Source organism: Oncorhynchus mykiss, chromosome 14 (genome assembly GCF_057628025.1).
Source record: "Oncorhynchus mykiss isolate SJ-2025 chromosome 14, ASM5762802v1, whole genome shotgun sequence".
Classification (NCBI taxonomy): domain Eukaryota; kingdom Metazoa; phylum Chordata; class Actinopteri; order Salmoniformes; family Salmonidae; genus Oncorhynchus; species Oncorhynchus mykiss.
The window spans coordinates 20,146,582-20,168,182 of record NC_143035.1 but is presented as its reverse complement, the minus strand read 5'-3'; the positions used below and the strand labels follow the sequence as shown (position 1 = coordinate 20,168,182).

At 42.8% G+C, this 21,601-nt stretch overlaps 1 protein-coding gene across 1 annotated transcript in view; it reads left to right on the top strand.

The window, feature by feature from the left end:
- Positions 1-1,251: 1,251 nt before the first annotated feature.
- The window catches only part of LOC110488958 (short transient receptor potential channel 3-like), a 58,689-nt gene continuing 38,339 nt past the window's right edge, over positions 1,252-21,601 (top strand). Inside the window, exons 1-4 of the mRNA XM_021561455.3 lie at positions 1,252-1,519; positions 14,055-14,829; positions 15,289-15,339; positions 18,045-18,230. Of these exons, the coding sequence (XP_021417130.2) occupies positions 1,365-1,519; positions 14,055-14,829; positions 15,289-15,339; positions 18,045-18,230 (1,167 nt within the window). The 5' untranslated portion in view covers positions 1,252-1,364. The remainder of the gene's footprint in view (positions 1,520-14,054; positions 14,830-15,288; positions 15,340-18,044; positions 18,231-21,601) is intronic.

Genomic DNA, 21,601 nt, shown 5'->3' with positions numbered 1-21,601 from the left:
CATGGTGCTGAAATGGCCAATCTGACATTTATTGGGGCTGTCCCCGGATCTGACCAGACCGGCACTGTCATTTAACTCAATCATTTCACACATCCCTGTCATGTTCAGTTTTACAGTGCCATATAAAAACTTTTCTTTCACCCTTAATTGTTTAATATACACTGGGTGTACATAACATTAGAATCACCTGCTCTTTCCATGACATAGACTGACCAGGTGAATCCAGGTGAAAGCTATGATCCCTTATTGATGTCACTTGTTAAATCCACTTCAATCGGTGTAGATGAAGGGGAGGAGACTAGTTAAATAAGGATTTTTAGGCCTTGAGACATGGATTGTGTATGTGTACCGTTCAGAGGGTGAATGGGCAAGACAAAAGTTTTAAGTGCCTTTGAACAGGGTATGATAGTAGGTGCCAGGCACACCGGTTTGAGTCAGGAACTGCAACACTGCTGGGTTTTTCACGCTCAACAGTTTCTGTGTGTTTCTAATGTTTTGTACAGTCAATGTATACCCTTGGTGTAAAGGTATGGTCTGATATTCACATAAAAACCTCTCCTACATACACACAAGCACACATAGACACACACGTACACACACACTTGAGATCAATGTGAGTACGGGTTGGGGCTGGTTGAGAGAGAGATACGAAAGTGGCCAGTAATTGGGTCTTACATCTAGTGTTTACTTTGTGCATATTTCATGTACAGTATGCCAAATGGTTAATTCGTGTAAAGGTACCTTGGGGGATATATGGTGTCATCTCATTTTTGGGAATTGTGTATTCACAACTGCATGGTCATTTTGATGTGTTGTAGCACATATTGGCCATTATACAGTATGTAGCTAGCAATAGCCTAGTAGGTGTAAATGCATTCATACTTTCATAAGCAATTCAAACCACTCTAGATGTTATTCAAGCAGATAAGATTGCTGTAAGAGTGCTGCACTAGTATTCATTCAGCTGTCTCTGTGATTTATAATCAAAATAAAGCAATAATGGAAAGCAAGCAAACATCTTTCAGTTCCAAGGTTTGGGTGATTTCCTCACGGCAAGCACTTCCTCTCTTATGTAGTCTAGTGGTGGTGGTGGTGGCAGTGGTAATTATGAAGACAGTTCTTGATGAGCTTTCATTTGACGGGAATGGGCGGGCCACTACAACATCCCTTTCAATTCACTTATGCAAACTAGCCCACTGTTGTACACCGGCCCGGGGAAATAGCCAACGGTAGGCTACCTGCGGAGAACGCAAGCGTGCGTCCGGCTCCATTCCTAAACCCAAACGGACGTGCTGACTTCGAAGCTTTGCCGCAAAAAAAGGAGACAGCAGAAAGAGTGTGCAGAAAGAGTGACTACTGGCCATATGTCAACGAAGGGCAGAAAGTATCACGAGAGAGTATCGTTCTCCGAAGAGGAGGATGAACAGTGTTGGAAAGAGGAAAACGGCTGTATGGATGTACATTACCTAAAATCCGTCCAAACAATCCGGGATTCGTCTGGATATTATGCTTATAATATGTGAGTAGACAAACCTATTATCGGCGCCACTTAAGCTGTAGAACTCATTGGAGGCAAAATAAAGTGGGCAGGTGAATTTAGATATGCTACTGAATATTTGTGTGGGTTAAAAACTTTCCTTAAAACTGTTGATATTGAATGAATCATTATTTTAAGACACCTGCCACTTAAAGGGACTGTTTTCTTTCTGCCTTTGGTCCGAATAAAAATCTTATTTTCTCATGTATTTTTTGAAAATCACGTTTATTCATATCTGTTGCACTGATATGTCATATAAAGTCATCCAATACGAAGCCTTCAACTGGAAGCCTAGTGCAATGATGTTGTTTTGGGCCATACCAAAATTTGAATTTTATTCATATAAAATGTAGCTGCATCTTTGGACATTGGCAGTGTTTGTGACAATACTTGCGCCACCTTGTGGATAATTCAGTCCGTGGTCATAGAGAGAGAGTGCAGACAAGAGACCATGATGCTACTGTTCACTCTTTTTGGTTGGATAATGCATAAACCTACAGGTAGCCTACATGTCTCCTACTTTTTGTATCATGTTGAGACTCACTCAGCATGTAAAAATGCTGAAACAGCAGATGTTCTAATTAATCTCATGTTCATATGCAGGCTACTACATAACTCGCATGATTCAGGTTGTATTATGTGCCTTTCCTGTTTTCAAATCCCATTTACTTAAGAAAATCCATTTACTTAATACATTCCACACACACAGATCACATTTGAGAAAGTACAACGACTCTGAGACAGCATGATTTCTTAGGCCTCATCTATCTATTGTCAACATTGCTGATATCAATGTTTCGCTCATTTGCAGGCATCTCTCATTTGCAGGCACTAGCTCTCAACTCTATTTTGTTATGGCCATACATCAGAGATGATCATCTAGACAGGAGTATGTCAATCTAATACACACTGCTGTGTGTATAAATCCACTCGAGTCTTCAGAGGTTCTCCATATCGTACCCATTAATTAACACGTTATCATGTGTCACACGTGGTGACGTAAAGTGGGCTGATATGGGTGATTGCTCTGCTTTATACTATCTTATCCTGGTGATACTTGCTTTGGGCTAATACATCAAATGTAGCACAGGTCTTATGGTAAGTGGTGCAGTGTTTAACATCATCCTAACTATGGAACAACATTGTCAGACGAAGCTGAGATGTATATTTAACATTTGAAAAGTCAGTCGCAAATACTTAGAAATAAACCCTTCAAACAGTAGGCAGTCCCACTTCCCTGCTGTGTTGGGTAAAGTAATAGCTCAGGTCTTGTGTGATGCCATTTTAATATTTACTTAGATATTCCTTAGGTGTATGATGAGTTTGTGAATATGAGAAAAGTGGATATCTTGCATTTAAAATACCAATTCCATTTTATGCCTTGCCAATGTTATGCCTTGCCAACATGTCATTTTCTCCCTAGGTGTAGAGACCCTAGACTGGTCCCAGATCTGTTTGTGCTCTTTCTAACTCCCTTGCTCATTGTCAAAGCAAACATGTTTGTATGATAATGAATGTGAATGATAGCACAAACAGACTGGCACTCAGGCTATGGAGACTCCATAGAATTCAAATGAGTAGAATAGATATATATTTCTTCAGTCCATGGGATCGTTTTAGTGGTCCACCCATTATGGCAACTCAGTAGTGCCTTGCATGTGTAGAATAGTTGGAGAGGCACTGTATTTTCAGCAAAAGATTCCCACTGACAGAGCATAAGAAAGTATTGTTCCACCTCGACCACCCAGGAAGTAAAGGTCATGAATTCCTCCAGGCAGTGAAATTCGTCCTCTGATTCGTCCTATTTCCCTTCCAAGAGCTACCTTTATCGTATGTTCTTTAAGAAAGACAAAAACAAGACCTGAAGACCATGTCCTACTGCAAATGTTTTTACACATTGGATTGGGGTTCTAATTATGGTGCAAAGCAACTGTATTGTCAAACCAAATTGTTTTGGTAGTTTGTTCCATTGCCCTTTCCTTTCAAAATGGTCCAAATTCTGACCTGTCATACTCTTTCTTTTGAAGGCATGTCAGACAAGCTACAGCATCAGTGATTTGCTAATGAATGTAATTAACAGACGTGAGCGAAATGAGTCCTGATCATGTGACCGAATGTCACTCGAAGTCCAATTGCAGATTACCACAATATCCTCTGCACTGTTAATTGTTATTATGACACTTGTACCTGTTTTACCTGTACCAACATCCTCTGGAGTGGCATGGAAATAGTGTATGGCAGGCATACAATAGTAATCAGTACAATAATAAAGCCCTGCAGTAGACTTGTGTCCTGTCCAGGTGGTGTACATGTCTTGTACATTAAGCTGCCTCACGCTACAGAATCAGGAGACAGGCTCCTGCTCTATGGACCATTCTGGCTTGGACAACAGTACTTCATAGTAATTGAAGCTTTTGTATTGTATAATTAGCAGGGGCTGAAGCTGTGACTCAATTGCTTTTTTCGTGTCCATGCACTTTCTAAGGCAGTGTGTCCGGCTCTGCCCAGTCAGTGTCTTCACCGGCTGTGGCCAAATCCCTAACTTGACAAAAGTAACATGGTGTATGATGCTCTTTCTCTTTCCTGTCAGTGTACGGCTCGGGTTCAAATGTACTAGATCACTTGTTCTGTTTGGGCTGCTGTACCAGCAGGAGCCATCACATTTTCATGTTGTTGGATGGTGCTTTCTCTTGCAGTCCTTGATCAGTTGAAATGGCCTGCCATCTTGGCAGTATCAGTAGCGGAATGGGTAGAATCCTGACTTTTACCTTTTGACTGTGTGACTGACCGCTCTGGCAGTTTGCTTCTGATTTGATGGTAAACAACTGTTCACCTGGAGTGCAGCCTGTAACCGAGTGTGGGGGAAAGTCATGAAAAATGTCTGCAACCACAGTTAGGGCTAAGGTGGAGGAGGAGGATGATGTATGATGGTGGATGAGGATGATGTATGGTGGTGGATGAGGAGGAGGATGCATGGTGGTGGAAGAGGAGGATGATGTGTGGTGGTGGATGAAAAGGATTGTCACGGTATTCTAGGTGTGAAGGAGAGTCAGACCAAAATGCGGCATGGCTATTGCGATCCATGTTTAATGAAACAACACAAATTCAATACAAAAACGACAAAACAATAAACGTAACGAAAACCGAAACAGCCTAATACTGGTGCACATACGCACAACAGAAAAAGGACATAAGGACACTAAGGACAATCACCCACAAAACCCAACACCAAACAGGCTACCTAAATATGGTTCCCAATCAGAGACAATGACGAACACCTGCCTCTGATTGAGAACCATATCAGGCCAAACATAGAACTAGACAAACTAGACATGTAACATAGAATGCCCACCCAGCTCACACCCTGACCAACCAAAACATACAAACATACAAAGCAAACTATGGTCAGGGTGTGACAAGGATGATGTATGGTGGTGGATGAGTAGCTTGTGAAGCTCAGCTATGGTACATAATGGTGTTTCTATTAATATAAGTGGGAATTTTGTATTTTTTGTGGTTTTATTAATCAGATAGGACAGTGAAGGGGAAAAAGGAGACATAGTGCGAGTTAGAAAGGGAAAGGGGGAGAATGCCTTCAATTGAAATGTGTCTTCCGCATTTAACCCAGCCCCTCTGAATCAGAGAGGTGCGGGGGGCTCCCTTAATCGACATCCACATCTTCGGCGCCCTGGGAACAGTGGGTTAACTGCCTTGCTCAGGGGCAGAACGACAGATTTTTACCTTGTCAGCTCGGGGAAGGGCAAGAAGGATAAATATTGCTGAGGAGGAGTATGCATGGCTTATAAAGATCAAGGCCTGTATTCACAACGCATCTCAGAGTATCAGTGTTGTATCTGGGATGAAGTCCTCCCTGTCCATCCATATCATCTTATTCATTAAGATCTAAATGGCAACACTGATCCTACAGTAGATCAGCACACCTACTATTGGACTCTTTGTGTGTATAGGCCCATCTATAGTATAGAATGGTTATGAGAAGGAGAAGAAGTATTTATATTATCCCCACAGTGCTGTTTCTAACAGCTTAGGTTACTCACAGTCACAGCCCACAGATGTGGTTGTTTTATATAGCCTGTTATTAACCTGCTGAATGGGAAAGTGTTGCCCTGGGATGAGTGGGCTGAGAGTTTGGGAGGAAGAGGCTTTGGTTGGACAGAGTTTAGAAGTATCATCCATCATTAGATCGAGGTTCCAATTCCACATTGGGATAGTCTATTGATTCAACCAGGATAAAAGGGGACCTGTCAGTTCATGGTTGTTTTGTGTGGCCTCTCTAATCTAGCATGTGTATCTGAGAAGATACGGTGCGTGGGTTCCAGCACATTTGATTGTAACGTTGTCCAATCGATACTTTCTATGGAGACGGTGGCATGTTTTGAAGTAGTGAATCGGATAAGAGGTTCGGTGTCTAGCTTCTTTCCTTTCTGAGGACATTAAACATTGAGCAGTTCTCAGTAACTAGCTAAATGAGGAGTGAACAGTATTGACTGGTGCTCAGGGGCTATTGATAATTAGACATTTTATTTAAGGCCCATTGTAGTCCAGATTCAGTTTTAATGGAACTATTACAGTAAGGTACTTAATTATTACCCAGAAAGGATTTGATATTGAAAAAAATGGCTGAATTGGGCTGTTTAAGCATGATTTTTTCCAGTTTGGGCTTGAAATTCATTTTGGAAACTACATGTTGTGCAGCTAACCAGGCAGGCCAGGAGCCTTTGTGTTGAGAAAATGGATTTCATTTAGATAGCATCTGACTGGCTTCTCGCTAGCTTGTGATGAATAGAGCTGGTCAGTACTTCCCCAAACCCACACTACAGCTTGGAGTAGGATAAAGGAGAATGCGTTTGCTTGCATTATAGCACTACCATCAGACCAAACTGGCATATACCTCTTGGTTGAGCTACTGTCTGCCTTACCCCTTGCATGCCTGCCAAATTTCGGGTCAAGGGTTGTGAACATATGTCTACTATTGCACCATCATTATTGCTAATCGACCAATAACCACCATTAGGACCCAATATGGACCCTATTCGCATAGGACTTTTGGACTTACACCCTCAAGTCAATTTTTGCAGCCACTTAGCCTTTGCCTCAAATGGATGCACTTGGAATGCATTCCACACTATTATGTCCTGTCTATTACTAGATTCTTCTCCTCTATTTTGTTAACCAAAAGTCTGGTGTGCTACATGAATACAGTACATTGATTTGGTCATGTCTATAAGAATGAGCCATCAGGGGAATATCTATAAGAGTTAGCCATAAGGGTAATATCTATAAGAGTTAGCCATAAGGGGAATGTCTATAAGAGTTAGCCATAAGGGGAATCACTATAAGAGTTAGCCATAAGGGTAATATCTATAAGAGTTAGCCATAATTGCTATATTGTATTTACCTTGCCACCAAGGCCTTTTTTGCCTTTACCTCCCTTCTCACCTCATTTGCTCACATTGTATATAGACTTGTTTATACTTTATTATTGACTGTATGTTTGTTTTACTCCATGTGTAACTCTGTGTTGTTGTATCTGTCGAACTGCTTTGCTTTATCTTGGCCAGGTCGCAATTGTAAATGAGAACTTGTTCTCAACTTGCCTACCTGGTTAAATAAAGGTAAAATAAATAAAAAAATAAAATAAGGGGAATGTCTATAAGGGTTAGCCATACGGGTAATGTTTATAAGAATTAGCCTTAAGGATAATGTCTATAAGCATTAGCCATAAGGGTAATACGGGTAACACAATTCTCCTTAATGTTGTATTTTCCGGAAATGTATTCAAATTTAAGAGATGTCCCTTTGGAGTAAATAACTTTATTATAATATTTGAATGCGTAAGTCAGCCTTGTCCTAGGCTTCTGCCCCGTGGGCCATTCTGGCTATCTCCCTTTTCTGTAGCGTGAGGCAGCTTGATGTACAAGACAAATAGGGGTGCCTATATTTGTCCTGTTTCACTGCATGTACATGTGGGTAATCTGTACAAGTGTGAGGTGTGAATTGGAAATGTGTTTTTTGCATATCCCACATCCCAGGAGACACCCGTGGAGAGTGTGGTCACAGCCAGGTGATCAGATATTATTGACAGTGACACGGAGCAATTAGAGTTAAGTGCCTTGCTCAAGGGCAGAAGTGACAGATTCTTCTGGGATTCAAACTAGCAACCTTCTGGTTACTGACCCAACACTCTAACCGCTAGGCTACCTGTCGCCCAAGTACAACCCCTGGATACCCTGCTTGTCTATCGCAGGGCATTATTTGAATGCATGATCCTCCAATATTCTCCAATGTGGAAGAAATCTAATGTCAGAGTGGAAATCTAACCCTATTCTTACTCTAATTAGGATGATAAGTTAGCCTATTAACCCAATCAATTTCTGGCAGCCATTGTTCTATCGAGGCAAAGGGGAAATAGTCATGTTAATTCTAGGTTATCCCTTGGGTGTCTGAAGCACTTGGCTATATATGGAGGATGCAGTGTCCCCTCAAGCCTGCCAGCAAGTCATTGGGGTAGCAAGTCCTAAGGGTCTTCAGCTGTTCATGCCTGTAAAATGAATTTCCTGCTGAAGGGCAAATCTCAAGGACCATTATGGGAGGAGAAATGTTGCTCCGAGTGACGTCCCTATGGGATGTTATTTAATTAACCCTTTTTATTTTATTTTTTAAATAGAATAGTTAACCAAGGAATACATTTTTGTTCACAGTACATTCTCATTGGTAGCCTATTTCATAAGCTGAGTCCATTTTTCTCTTTAATTTACTCAACTAAAAATGTTTCTCCTTTGATGACTTTTCCTTGCCTGGCATTACTCATCAAACAAATATGAACAAATGAGCGTGCGGTTTGATATGGGAAGCGAGGCATTACATTGATTGCTTTTTCAGGCTATTGACAAAGGTCACCAATGCAAGGTTAACTGAATTCCCATCACTTGTTTACACTTTGTTTGCCCATGTATTGTACAGTATGCTGGCACTTTATTTGTTTTTTGTCTAACTTAATTTGATGCCGGTTTGATTATAACGGATAGTCACCCAAATTACAAATGAACTTCCTTTCATTGATAATTATCGGACAAGCCGGACAAGATATAGATCCTGCGTGTCAGCAAACCCACAGTTTGACCGTATTTACTTACCCACAGCAAGACAATGGGTGTTAAGGGACTAAACGTAGCATACTGCAAAGTAGCATGCCCCCCCCCCCCTTTACCCTCAGAAAAGCCTCAATTCATCGGGGCATGGACTCTACTACGTGTCGAAAGCGTTCCACAGGGATGCTGGCCCATGTTGACTCCAATGCTTCCCACAGTTGTATCAATTTGGCTGAATATCCTTTGGGTGGTCGACCATACTTGATACACGGGAAACTTCTGGCGACGGTCCCCAGTCCAGAGCTTCCGGTGACGGTCCCCAGTCCAGAGCCTCCGGCAACGGTTCACAGTCCAGAGCCTCCGGCAACGGTTCACAGTCCAGAGCCTCCGGCAACGGTTCACAGTCCAGAGCCTCCTGCGACGGTCCACAGTCTGGAACCTCCTGCGATGGGCCACAGTCCGGAACCTCCTGCAATGGTCCACAGTCCGGAACCTCCTGCAACGGTCAACAGTCCACATGTGCACCACGTAGTCACGTTTAGTTGTTTGTTTATTGGTATAATTTTGTTTTGCTGAAGTTTCTCTTGGAAATAAATATGTGGACACGCACTTCAGGGAGAGTGCGAGGAGGAGACACAGGACATACCAGACTGGGGAGGCGCACTGGATGCCAGATGCGTGGAGCCGGGCCAGGTTCCACCGGACGGATGACACGCTCCTCCAAACGCCTGCGTTGACGCATATTCCTAGCCAACTCCATTCTCCGGTATCCCTCCTCACACTGTTCCATCGACTCCCAGGCGGGCTATGGTACTCTCTTTGGGTCAACCGACCACCTCTCTATCACCTCCCAGATGGTCTCTGGCTCTTCCCTCTGCTCAGCCGCCAGCTCCATGTGCCTTTCTGTGGCCGCGGTCCCCGGCGTCATCGCCGTCCTTCTTGCGTCCTCTGCAACTCCTGACAAGGAAGGGTCTACTGTCCTTCCATGATTTCTTTCCAGGTCCAACTTATTTTTCCCATCGTTGCATGCTGCATGGTCCTTGTTTGGTGGGATATTCTGTCACGGTTGTCGTAAGAACGGGACCAAGGCGCAGCGGATGTTGAGTTCCACATATTTATTTCCAAGAGGAACTTCAGCAAAACAAAAATATACCAATTAACGAACAACTAAACATGACTACGTGGTGCACATGCACAAACACAAAACAATATCCCACAAACACAGGTGGGAAAAATAGCTACTTAAATATGATCCCCAATTAGAGACAATGATTACCAGCTGCCTCTAATTGGGAATCATACACAACACCAACATTGAAAATATAAACTAGAACACAACATAGAAATTATAAACTAGAATACCCCCTAGTCACAACCTGACCTACTACACCATAGAGCAGGGGTGTCAAAGTCAAATGGACGGAGGGCCAAATAAAAAAATCAGCTACAAGACGAGGGCCGGACTGTTCGAATGTTCATTGAAAAAATTTTAAATGACGCATATAGTCTAGTGAACCTAATTGAACCTACTGAAAACCTAACAAATATATTACAATATGATCAGATAAATAAAGCAATATTTTCTTATGGCTCTGTCAGTAATCTTTAATTTTCAACAGACACAAAAGACAAATTTCCTTTATATAAATATCCCCATAACATGAACATTAAATGAAAGAAACCGGTATTCAAGGCACCATCAGTAGACTATATTTTCTATTTTAGCAAAAGTGGGCTAAATTTACTTCAAAGAAAAAACAATAATAGCAATTTTCTATCATCCACTCAACTGAAATATTTTTAAAATATAATTGGATTGAAATACAAAAAAATAAAGTGCAAAAATCTATTAATCAAAAACAACACTTTGTTTAAGGAGAAGTAACATGCAGTGAAAACAAATATTAAATTTTAACTTTTAAACTTGAACTGAGTAAAAACTCTAAATATGTGATTGCACAGTAATGTTCACTTGTTTGAGGTTGAGGGTGATACTTGGTGGTGTCCCATCTTTTCCACAAGTTCATCAATGTTCGGGGTAAGGCTCTGAGCTGAAGAAATCCTCAGAATTGAGTGGAGGTGTTCAGCAGTAAGTCGACTTCTGTGTGATGTTTTGTTCAGGTTCATCAAAGAAAACAGTTGTTCACACAGGTATGTGCTGCCAAACATAGACAACGTTTGAGCAGCCTGGATGCGCAGCTGGGGCATTGTGCCGGGGAGGAAACGGGCAAACTCCGCAGCACCCACTGCCGCATATTTTTCCCTCAGTGCATCATTGCATTGGAGGTCAATCAACTCCATTTGGAGGTTTGGTGGTGAGCTTTCCACGTCAACAGCAAATGGGTTACCGAGCAGTTCCAACCTGCTTTTTTGTGCTTCAAAGTCAGCAAATCGGCGTCGAAAGTCAGTGGTAAGCATACCTATTTTATCAGCCAACTGTGGGCTCGGGAACGCACTGGTAGAGAGCTTCTCTTTCATGGTCTGGCAGCTGGGAAAGTGGCTCAAATTTTCTTTCCGCATCTGCGTCTCCCACAGAGTCAGTTTGGTTTTAAATGCCTTCACTGTACTGTACATATCAGAGATGACACGATCCCGACCCTGCAGCTGCAAGTTTATTGCATTCAGATGACTCGTAATGTCACACAGAAAAGCCATTTCACACAGAAACATTTCGTCTCGGAGTTGTGTTGTGTCTTTCCCTTTGCTGTCCAAGAATAGACAAATCTCCTCACGAAGCTCGAAACATCTTTGAAGCACCTTTCCCTGGCTTAGCCATCGCACCTCTGTGTGATAAGGCAAATCACCATGCTCCGTTTCTAACTCCGTCAGAAATGCCTTGAACTGGCGGTGATTCAAACCTTTGGCTCTGATAAAGTTAACTGTGCGCGTGATGATGCTCATTACATGCTCCATTTTCAAGGCTTTACCGCACAACGCTTCCTGGTGTATGATACAATGATAAGCTGTCAGCTCACCTGTCGCGTTTTCCTCTTGCATCTTTTCCCGTATCTTCGCCACCAGTCCGCTCCTGTGTCCACACATCGCAGGTGCTCCGTCGGTTGTCAAACCCACGAGTTTTTCCCAAGGCAGCTCCATCTCATTTACACATCTTGACACCTCTTCATACAAATCATGCCCCGTAGTTGTGCCATGCATACGACGTAAAGCCAAAAACTCCTCTGTCACGCTTAGGCTGGAGTCCACTCCGCGGATGAAAATTGACAACTGGGCAATGTCAGAAATGTCGGTGCTCTCATCCACAGCCAAGGAATATGCAATAAAATCTTTTCCCTTTTTCACAAGCTGCTCTTTTAGATTGATGGACAACTGGTCTACTCTCTCGGCAATGGTGTTTCTGCTCAGACTCACATTTAAAAAGAGTTGCCTTTTTTCTGGGCAAACTTCGTCACAAACTTTAATCATGCAGTTTTTGATGAAATCCCCCTCCGTAAATGGCCGGGCTGATTTAGCGATCTCTTCTGCCAAAATAAAACTGGCCTTGACAGCAGCCTGGCCTTGTGATTTGGCTTTTTTGAACAGAGCCTGTCGAGATTTGAGGCCTCGTTTTAATTCCTCTGCCTTTTGTAGCCTTTGTTCCATGTCCATATTCTTGTTTTTGTCCGCGTGTTTCGTTTCATAATGTCGTCTCAGATTATACTCTTTCAGTACCGCCACACTTTCTCCACACAGAAGACACACAGGTTTTCCAGCTACCTTCGTGAACATATACTCCGACTCCCACCTTGTTTGAAACCCCCGGTTCTCAGTATCCACCTTCCGTTTTGCCATTTTTGATGGGTATCTGAAAGTTAATTTTACTGTGATGCTGACGACTGCTGTGCCAATAAATATTGAAATGAAGCAGCCTACTGCTCGGTGCGTCACCTTTGCATTGTGGGAAATGTAGTATTGGTGCGTGTAAAAGATCTGCGGGCTGCCGGCTTGCTGCGGGCCGGTTCTAATAATAAATCAAGATCATCCCAGGGGCCGTAAAAAACCTTCTTGCGGGCCGGATGTGGCCCGCGGGCCTTGACTCTGACATATGTGCCATAGAGAAACAAGGGCTCTCAATGGTCAGGGCGTGACATAAGGTGACATACTTTACCTTAATTAAGGTGACATACTAACTTTAAGGTGACATACTTTACCTTCGGGTGACACACTTCTTCAAGGAAAATAAAATAAAAGTGTAACAGGTCTCGTGGAGACCACGCTCATATAAAATGCCCTGCTTGAGGAGGATTCTGATGAAGATGAAATCGTTTATACAATGTATGACATTTCCTTTCTGTGTTTTAAAGGGGAAATGGTGGAAAAGAGTTTCAGTACTCTTCCTTCAGAAGAGGTATGGAGAGGGGGAGATAGGGAGCCTACCTTGTGTGCCAAACTGACTAGCACTACTCATCTGTCAACCAAGGACAGTGGAATGACAGTGCTCTTATCTATAGAGAAGTAGTAATAGCAGCTGTAATTGACTTGAAATTGGGTTTGATGTTTTAAATCAAAATTGGACTTGAATTGAATTGGTCGGCTATAAAGGGAGAGGGAATGGAACCGAATTGAATTAGTGGAATTGTCTATTAATTGTCTACTAATTTAATTTGATAAATGTTAAATAATAAATGTCAAGTTCATTCCAATTTTATGGACCAACTACTATTACTCAATTACCAATTGTTGTCAAATACTTCCCAAACACCCTGGGTATTATTAATCCACTATCAGAAACAAGTATTCCAACATGTGCTTTATGACTATGGCTCTCATCTCTGGCAGGAGCACTTGCTTGGTTTGAAACCTGGCACAGAAACCCCTGATATGTTAGTGCAACCTGTAGTTGTATCACCCAGGCATCTGTTGTGTTTCATTAAAATGCTATTAACGCCAGAAGGATTTCTTCCACAGTCTGTGGGGAACTCTGTCACTGCACTTTTCACTGAGACTGCTGGGGTGGATTGGTGCTGGGCTCTAATGAATACACTGCTGCCATTCTCCACTCTGTTGTGGACGTAGGGATGGCATGGGGTGGTAGGATGACATAGCTATGGATCAAGGAACAACAAACTGTGCAGACACCAAACATGATGCTCTAGATACGCCCTTATGCCAAAACGCAACATAATTCAAAATGCAAGCATGCCTTGCAATCTCTGCTCTTATAGCACTGGTCTTTTTGAATGGTGAAGGGTGGTTTTGTAGACATTGTAAAACAGGTCTACAACTGAAGTTGAGTCCATTTAAAGTTGACTGGTTTTGACTGGTAGAGTAGGTCATCTTTATTATCCTGGATGGGTAATGTTCTTTATAGCTGGTAGTTAATACAACTTGGTGGTAAGTATGTTTGCAAAAGTCAGCGCTCTTCACAGAGGAAGTAACCATAATGTCGTTTTCTCCATCTCTGCAAGGAAAGCGGCAGCGGAAATTGAGCTCCCCGCCCATCGGCGGATGATAGCGGCGAGGGAGAAGGGTCGTCGACCACAGATGCGCGGGCCGGCCTTCATGTTCAACGACCGCACCACAAGCATGACCGCCGAGGAAGAGCGCTTTCTGGACTCGGCAGAGTACGGCAACATCCCTGTGGTCCGCAAGATGCTGGAGGACTCTACCACGCTCAATGTCAACTGCGTGGACTACATGGGCCAGAACGCATTGCAGCTGGCGGTGGGCAATGAGCACCTGGAGGTGACGGAACTGCTCCTGCGGAGGGATAACCTGGCACGCATCGGTGACGCCCTGCTCTTGGCTATCTCGAAAGGCTACGTCAGGATAGTGGAAACCATCTTGGCCCATCCATCCTTCCAGGCTAGCGAGCGACTGACACGGAGTCCGTGCGAGCTGCAGGACGACGACTTCTACTCATACGATGAGGATGGCACGCGCTTCTCGCCCGACATCACCCCCATCATTCTGTCTGCGCACTGCCAGAAGTACGAGGTGGTGCACATGCTGCTGCTGAAGGGCGCGCGCATCGAGCGGCCGCACGACTACTTCTGCAAGTGTGTAGAATGTGCCGAGAAACAGGGCAAAGACGCTTTCAGCCACTCACGCTCACGCATCAATGCCTACCGGGGCCTGGCAAGCCCGGCTTACCTGTCACTGTCTAGCGAGGACCCAGTGCTCACCGCGTTGGAGCTCAGCAACGAACTGACCAAGTTGGCCAACATCGAGAAGGAGTTCAAGGTAGGACACTACTGCACTCAGGGTTGCAAACTTTCTGAAACTTTCCAAAATGCGTAGGTTTTTCAGAAATCTATTTCTGAATTCTTAGGTTTTACATATATCCTAGGAATTTGGGGAAATTTCACAGAATTTTGCTGACCTTCTCCTACTCAGAAGCTAACTGCTTGCTGACTGTTGTTTTTTCTGCATTTAGTTTCAAGGCGTAACCATGTTTGTTTTCCTTTATTTAGCTTGAAGGTGTAATGTTTGATCATTTTGAATGCTTTGGAATTCTGACATGGAATAGTACTAACTAAATTGAGGATTGTTATCAGGTAAAGTCATGTACAATAGCGATGTGTTGATTCTGCTTAATTAACAACTCCATTAATTTCAGCCTCATGTTTTTATTTAAAACCGATGTTGTGTAATGTAATGAATCTTCAACCTGTATGTGTGTTATGCTGATGTCGCCACCAGGATAAAAAGAGCCATAAAAAAGAGACCACGCAGCACAATTGCTTCTCCCTGGTAAATATGTTTAACTACATAAATTCATTGAGATTGATTAAAAAAGTGCCTAGCTGCACACTGGCTAATTACTTGCTGTTACTTCAAGGGTAATCTGTCTTTTAGCATATCTGGCTGCCTGTCAGATTGTGCATTATTTTTATTTTTTATTTAACCAGGCAAGTCAGTTAAGAACAAATTCTAATTTACATAGGTGACCTACCCCAGTCAAACCTGGACGACGCTGGGCCAATTGTGCACCGCCCTATGGGACTCCCAATCACAGCTGGCTGTGATACAGCCTGGATTCAAACCAGGGACTGTAGTGACAGCTCTTGCACTGAGATGCAGTGCCTTAGACCGCTGCGTCACTTGGGACTACAGTTGCATTTTAGCCACAGCCTGCAGATAAACATTGTGACAGATGTGAATTCCAGAGCTGTTAATGGGAAAGAGAGAAACCAGTAGTGTTTCAAAAAACAAACCTGCCCTCTCCTTTAAGAATACATTTTTGAATTATTTGTCTCATTTGAGTAGTTCACTGAACTATATTGCCACAAAAGCTTGTTATTAAGTTACCCACATTTACTAGAGTGCTTCATGCTGTTAAACATATGACACATTAACAACCATTTCAAGCTTGGTATGATGCAACAAGCTACACTGAATGTGTTTGTAAATGAACATTTTAGAAGAGGACGCTTGTTTGACCCTGTCTCATAAATCAAAACTTTCTCCTGTTGGGATTTTCAGGTTTGTCTGATACAACACTTAACACAGAAGAAACTGAAAAGCTATTTCCGTAGAGAACACATCACATAGCTCTCAATTATTATGTTTTGACCTTATACCTGTTTTCTTCCATCTGTTCTCTGTTGTCCTTTTGCCTCCCTCTGACAGATGCAGTGAGATGATAGAAGTATATCGGAACATGTTCTAGTGAATGAAAGGCAGTAAATTGCTCACACGGTGCAATACTTCACTTGAGAGTTGGATCACAATGTTCAGTTATGAGTGACTGAGAATGTAGGGTTTGGGCTTGTCAAACACAGTATTTGACAGTATCTTTGAACAGATGGTTTATGACAATCCATCACAATTAGAAAGAATAAAGCACTAGACATGAACAAAGTGACAGACGCATGCTGAGCAAAGTCTAGTTGTTCCTTGGAAATGAAATCCAGACTAAATATTCTCAGTATAAAGGACAAACAACACATTTAAAAGCAGAAGATAAGCCTTTAGCTTAATGCGCCTTTAATTGTGTTCTTAGAGCAAGGTTTAAACAACAATGTGAATAAAAGTGGTGACTCTGGAATTATTCACTATGGAAGTATGACCATAGGTTAAAGGGACAGGCTACAGCTTGGCAGTGTGCTATAAGGACAAAGTCAGCTGTACCAAGAGAATTTCAGACTACTGTTTCATCATGAGACTGCATGCATTTCAAATGCATTGTCAATATGTATAACTGTTTATGTATCATTTGTGTAAACATATCATCTGTGTAAACATATCATTTGTGTAAACATATCATTTGTGTAAACATATCATTTGTGTAAACATATCATTTGTGTAAACATATCATCTGTGTACACATATCATTTGTGTAAACATATCATTTGTGTAAACATATCATCTGTGTAAACATATCATTTGTGTAAACACATCATCTGTGTAAACATATCATTTGTGTAAACATATCATTTGTGTAAACATATCATTTGTGTAAACATATCATTTGTGTAAACATATCATTTGTGTCCCCTAATTTGCAAAACTGCTTCTTGATATTTTAATTATACCAATGAAACATGCATGGCCTCTTCCTCCCTTGTAGACAAAGTATTTATTACATTAATATTGGATTGCTTTCCAACAAGTAGAGTGATCTAAGCTAGGGATGGTTGACCAGAAGTTCAATTAACAGCTTAAATATGATACTAAGTAATACTGAGGCCAGTATCATCAATATCGACTGTATACTTTCTATAAATAGGGAGAAAATTATATTAAATACTTTTATAATACTGTGCTGAGTACAGTCAATCTTGTCACCTGGCAAGCACGTTCATTTTATCAAAACACTGAGATGTCTTTTCGCAAAGGACTAGACTAGTATTATGTAGGCCTATTTAAGAAATGCTGAAATTACCAATTTAACTGCTTCCACGAGAATAAAATTGCGGATGCTTTCCGATAACAATTCCATTACCTTACCTCCTCCTATAGTGACAGTAATCCTGTGAAAATAGGGGTTAAAATACATTTCACATTGTAGCATTAACACCACATTTCTATGAACGTTTTATTTCTTGGAGATTCATTTCCGAGCTATTGTAATCCTTACTATTGATTGTATAATCCTGCACAGTATTAAGATGTAATTGTATTTCAGATTTTCCTACTTAATAATACAATTGTATGTCATGTGGATATACAACCCTTTCTTGAGTTCAGCTAATGTCGACACAGATACACAGATAACCCCATTGGGTCACCACTATTGGACCCATTACTTATTCAGAAATGCTAAAAGTGTTTTCAGAGAAGCATAAGTATTTTTTTCTCTCACTATTTCTGTATATCTTCTATAACATAATGTTTGCTGGAAAAATATCACTAAGTTTATATTCTGTTCGCGTCACGTTACCTTTGTAATTGAGTTTGCCTTTCCTTGTCTCCAGTAGCTGACTTGACTCTAACCTGTTTTTCTCTCTGTCCAGAATGACTATCGCAAGCTGTCTATGCAGTGTAAGGACTTTGTAGTGGGAGTGCTGGACCTCTGTCGGGACACAGAGGAAGTGGAAGCCATTTTGAATGGAGATGTTACTGCTGAGAAGGAGTCGGGGCAGGGCCTTCGCTCTCTCCTGAGCAGGGTCAAACTGGCGATCAAGTACGAGGTGAAAAAGGTAAGTAGCTAACAGTTTCCTTTATCTATCCTCAGGCCTAGACCTGTAGTTGACTTCTCAATACTTCAAAAGGCATTAACTCTTCCCATGTAAACTCTCTCTGACCGGTGATTTCTTATTGGTTGAATGCTGAACATATCCAGTGTGTCCTGTAGAAGTGAAGCAAACAAAAACTATCCATTTGGTTGGACTCACATCACACCTTATTTTCTAGCTGCAAAACAGCACTGCAATGCTCTCTTATCTCTCGATCTTGTAAGTTATTTCTAGAAGTTAGAATATACTGTAGTTCATTCAAAATGATTCACAGGACACACCACTTCAAAGTGCCTCCATTGCTACTTGCCTGTGTACCAGACCTGCATCCATACCTCTTCTACCACTCTTCACTGGCCCTGCCTACAATATTCACTTGCGATCACCCCTTTCAACTCAACAGGGCTTCTTTTGTGACACTATCTACAGTATCCATCCATTTAGCATCAACATTTTGTTACTACACTTTTTTGCAACAGTCAGACATTTTCATTGATTCAATGCTGCTTGCTTTAGTTTTTTTTGCCAGAACGACTTTATGTTGTAGTGGAAACCACTGTGCTGTATCTCAAAGTTCAACTAATGACTAAACATAACCTTCCTGTTCAGAGTGTCTAGAAGTAACACAGCAATATGTCAACCAAGTCAAAATCAACGTATTGAATGTATATGATTATAGTTACCAGTAAATCCAGTGTATGACAGCACCACTCATCCAAAATGTCAAATAAAAATGAAGTAATAAAGAACCAACAAAAAAATACAAGTAAAGCACCAGCCAGCCAGCCAGTCACATGTATGTTATGTGCCAGTCAGCCAGCCAGCCAGTCACATGTATGTTATGTGCCAGTCAGCCAGCCAGCCAGTCACATGTATGTTATGTGCCAGTCAGCCAGCCAGCCAGTCACATGTATGTTATGTGCCAGTCAGCCAGCCAGCCAGTCACATGTATGTTATGTGCCACTCAGCCAGCCAGCCAGTCACATGTATGTTATGTGCCACTCAGCCAGCCAGTCCACATGTATGTTATGTGCCACTCAGCCAGCCAGTCCACATGTATGTTATGTGCCACTCATCCAGCCAGTCCACATGTATGTTATGTGCCACTCATCCAGCCAGTCCACATGTATGTTATGTGCCACTCAGCCAGCCAGTCCACATGTATGTTATGTGCCACTCATCCAGCCAGTCCACATGTATGTTATGTGCCACTCATCCAGCCAGTCCACATGTATGTTATGTGCCACTCATCCAGCCAGTCCACATGTATGTTATGTGCCACTCAGCCAGCCAGTCCACATGTATGTTATGTGCCACTCATCCAGCCAGTCCACATGTATGTTATGTGCCACTCAGCCAGCCAGTCCACATGTATGTTATGTGCCACTCATCCAGCCAGTCCACATGTATGTTATGTGCCACTCATCCAGCCAGTCCACATGTATGTTATGTGCCAGTCAGCCAGCCAGCCAGTCACATGTATGTTATGTGCCAGTCAACAAGCCAGCCAGTCACATGTATGTTATGTGCCAGTCAGCCAGCCAGCCAGTCACATGTATGTTATGTGCCAGCCAGCCAGTCCACATGTATGGTATGTGCCAGTCAGCCAGCCAGCCAGTCACATGTATGTTATCTGCCAGTCAACAAGCCAGCCAGTCACATGCATGTTATGTGCCAGTCAGCCAGCCAGCCAGTCACATGTATGTTATGTGCCAGTCAACGAGCCAGCCAGTCACATGTATGTTATGTGCCAGTCAGCCAGCCTGCCAGTCACATGTATGTTATGTGCCAGTCAGCCAGCCAGCCAGTCCACATGTATGGTATGTGCCAGTCAACGAGCCAGCCAGTCACATGTATGTTATCTGCCAGTCAACAAGCCAGCCAGTCACATGTATGTTATGTGCCAGTCAGCCAGCCAGCCAGTCACATGTATGTTATGTGCCAGTCAACGAGCCAGCCAGTCACATGTATGTTATGTGCCAGTCAACAAGCCAGCCAGTCACATGTATGTTATGTGCCAGTCAACGAGCCAGCCAGTCACATGTATGTTATGTGCCAGTCAACGAGCCAGCCAGTCACATGTATGTTATGTGCCAGTCAGCCAGCCAGCCAGTCCACATGTATGTTATGTGCCAGTCAACCAGCCAGCCAGTCACATGTATGTTATGTGCCACTCAGTCAGCCAGCCAGTCACATGTATGTTATGTGCCAGTCAGCCAGCCAGCCAGTCACATGTATGTTATGTGCCAGTCAGCCAGTCAGCCAGTCACATGTATGTTATGTGCCACTCAGCCAGCCAGCCAGTCACATGTATGTTATGTGCCAGTCAACGAGCCAGCCAGTCACATGTATGTTATGTGCCAGTCAACAAGCCAGCCAGTCACATGTATGTTATGTGCCAGTCAACGAGCCAGCCAGTCACATGTATGTTATGTGCCAGTCAACAAGCCAGCCAGTCCACATGTATGTTATGTGCCAGTCAGCCAGGCAGTCAGTCACATGTATGTTATGTGCCAGTCAGCCAGCCAGCCAATCACATGTGTGTTATGTGCCAGTCAGCCAGCCAGCCAGTCACATGTATGTTATGTGCCAGTTAGCCAAACAGCCAGCCAGTCACATGTATGTTATGTGCCAGTTAGCCAACCAGCAAGCCAGTCACTTGTAAGTTATGTGCCAGTTAGCCAAACAGCCAGCCAGTCACATGTATGTTATGTGCCAGTTAGCCAACCAGCAAGCCAGTCACTTGTATGTTATGTGCTAGTCAGCCAGCCAATCACATGTGTGTTATGTGCCAGTCAGACAGCCAGCCAGCCAATCACATGTGTGTTGTGTCCCAGTCAGACAGCCAGCCAGTCAATCACGTGTGTGTTATGTGCCAGTCAGCCAGCCAGCCAATCACATGTGTGTTATGTGCCAGTCAGCCAGCCAGCCAGCCAATCACATGTGTGTTATGTGCCAGTCAGACAGCCAACCAGTCAATCACATGTGTGTTATGTGCCAGTCAGTAACCTGTATGTTATATGCCAGCAAGCAAGTCACATGTATGGTATATGCCATCCAGCCAGTAACATGTATGTTATATGCCAGCAAGCCAGTCACATGTATGGTAATGCCAGCAAGCCAGTAACATGTATGTTATATGCCAGCAAGCCAGTAACATGTATGTTATATGCCAGCAAGCAAGTCACATGTATGGTATATGCCATCCAGCCAGTAACATGTATGTTATATGCCAGCAAGCCAGTCACATGTATGGTAATGCCAGCAAGCCAGTAACATGTATGTTATATGCCAGCAAGCCAGTAACATGTATGTTATATGCCAGCAAGCCAGTC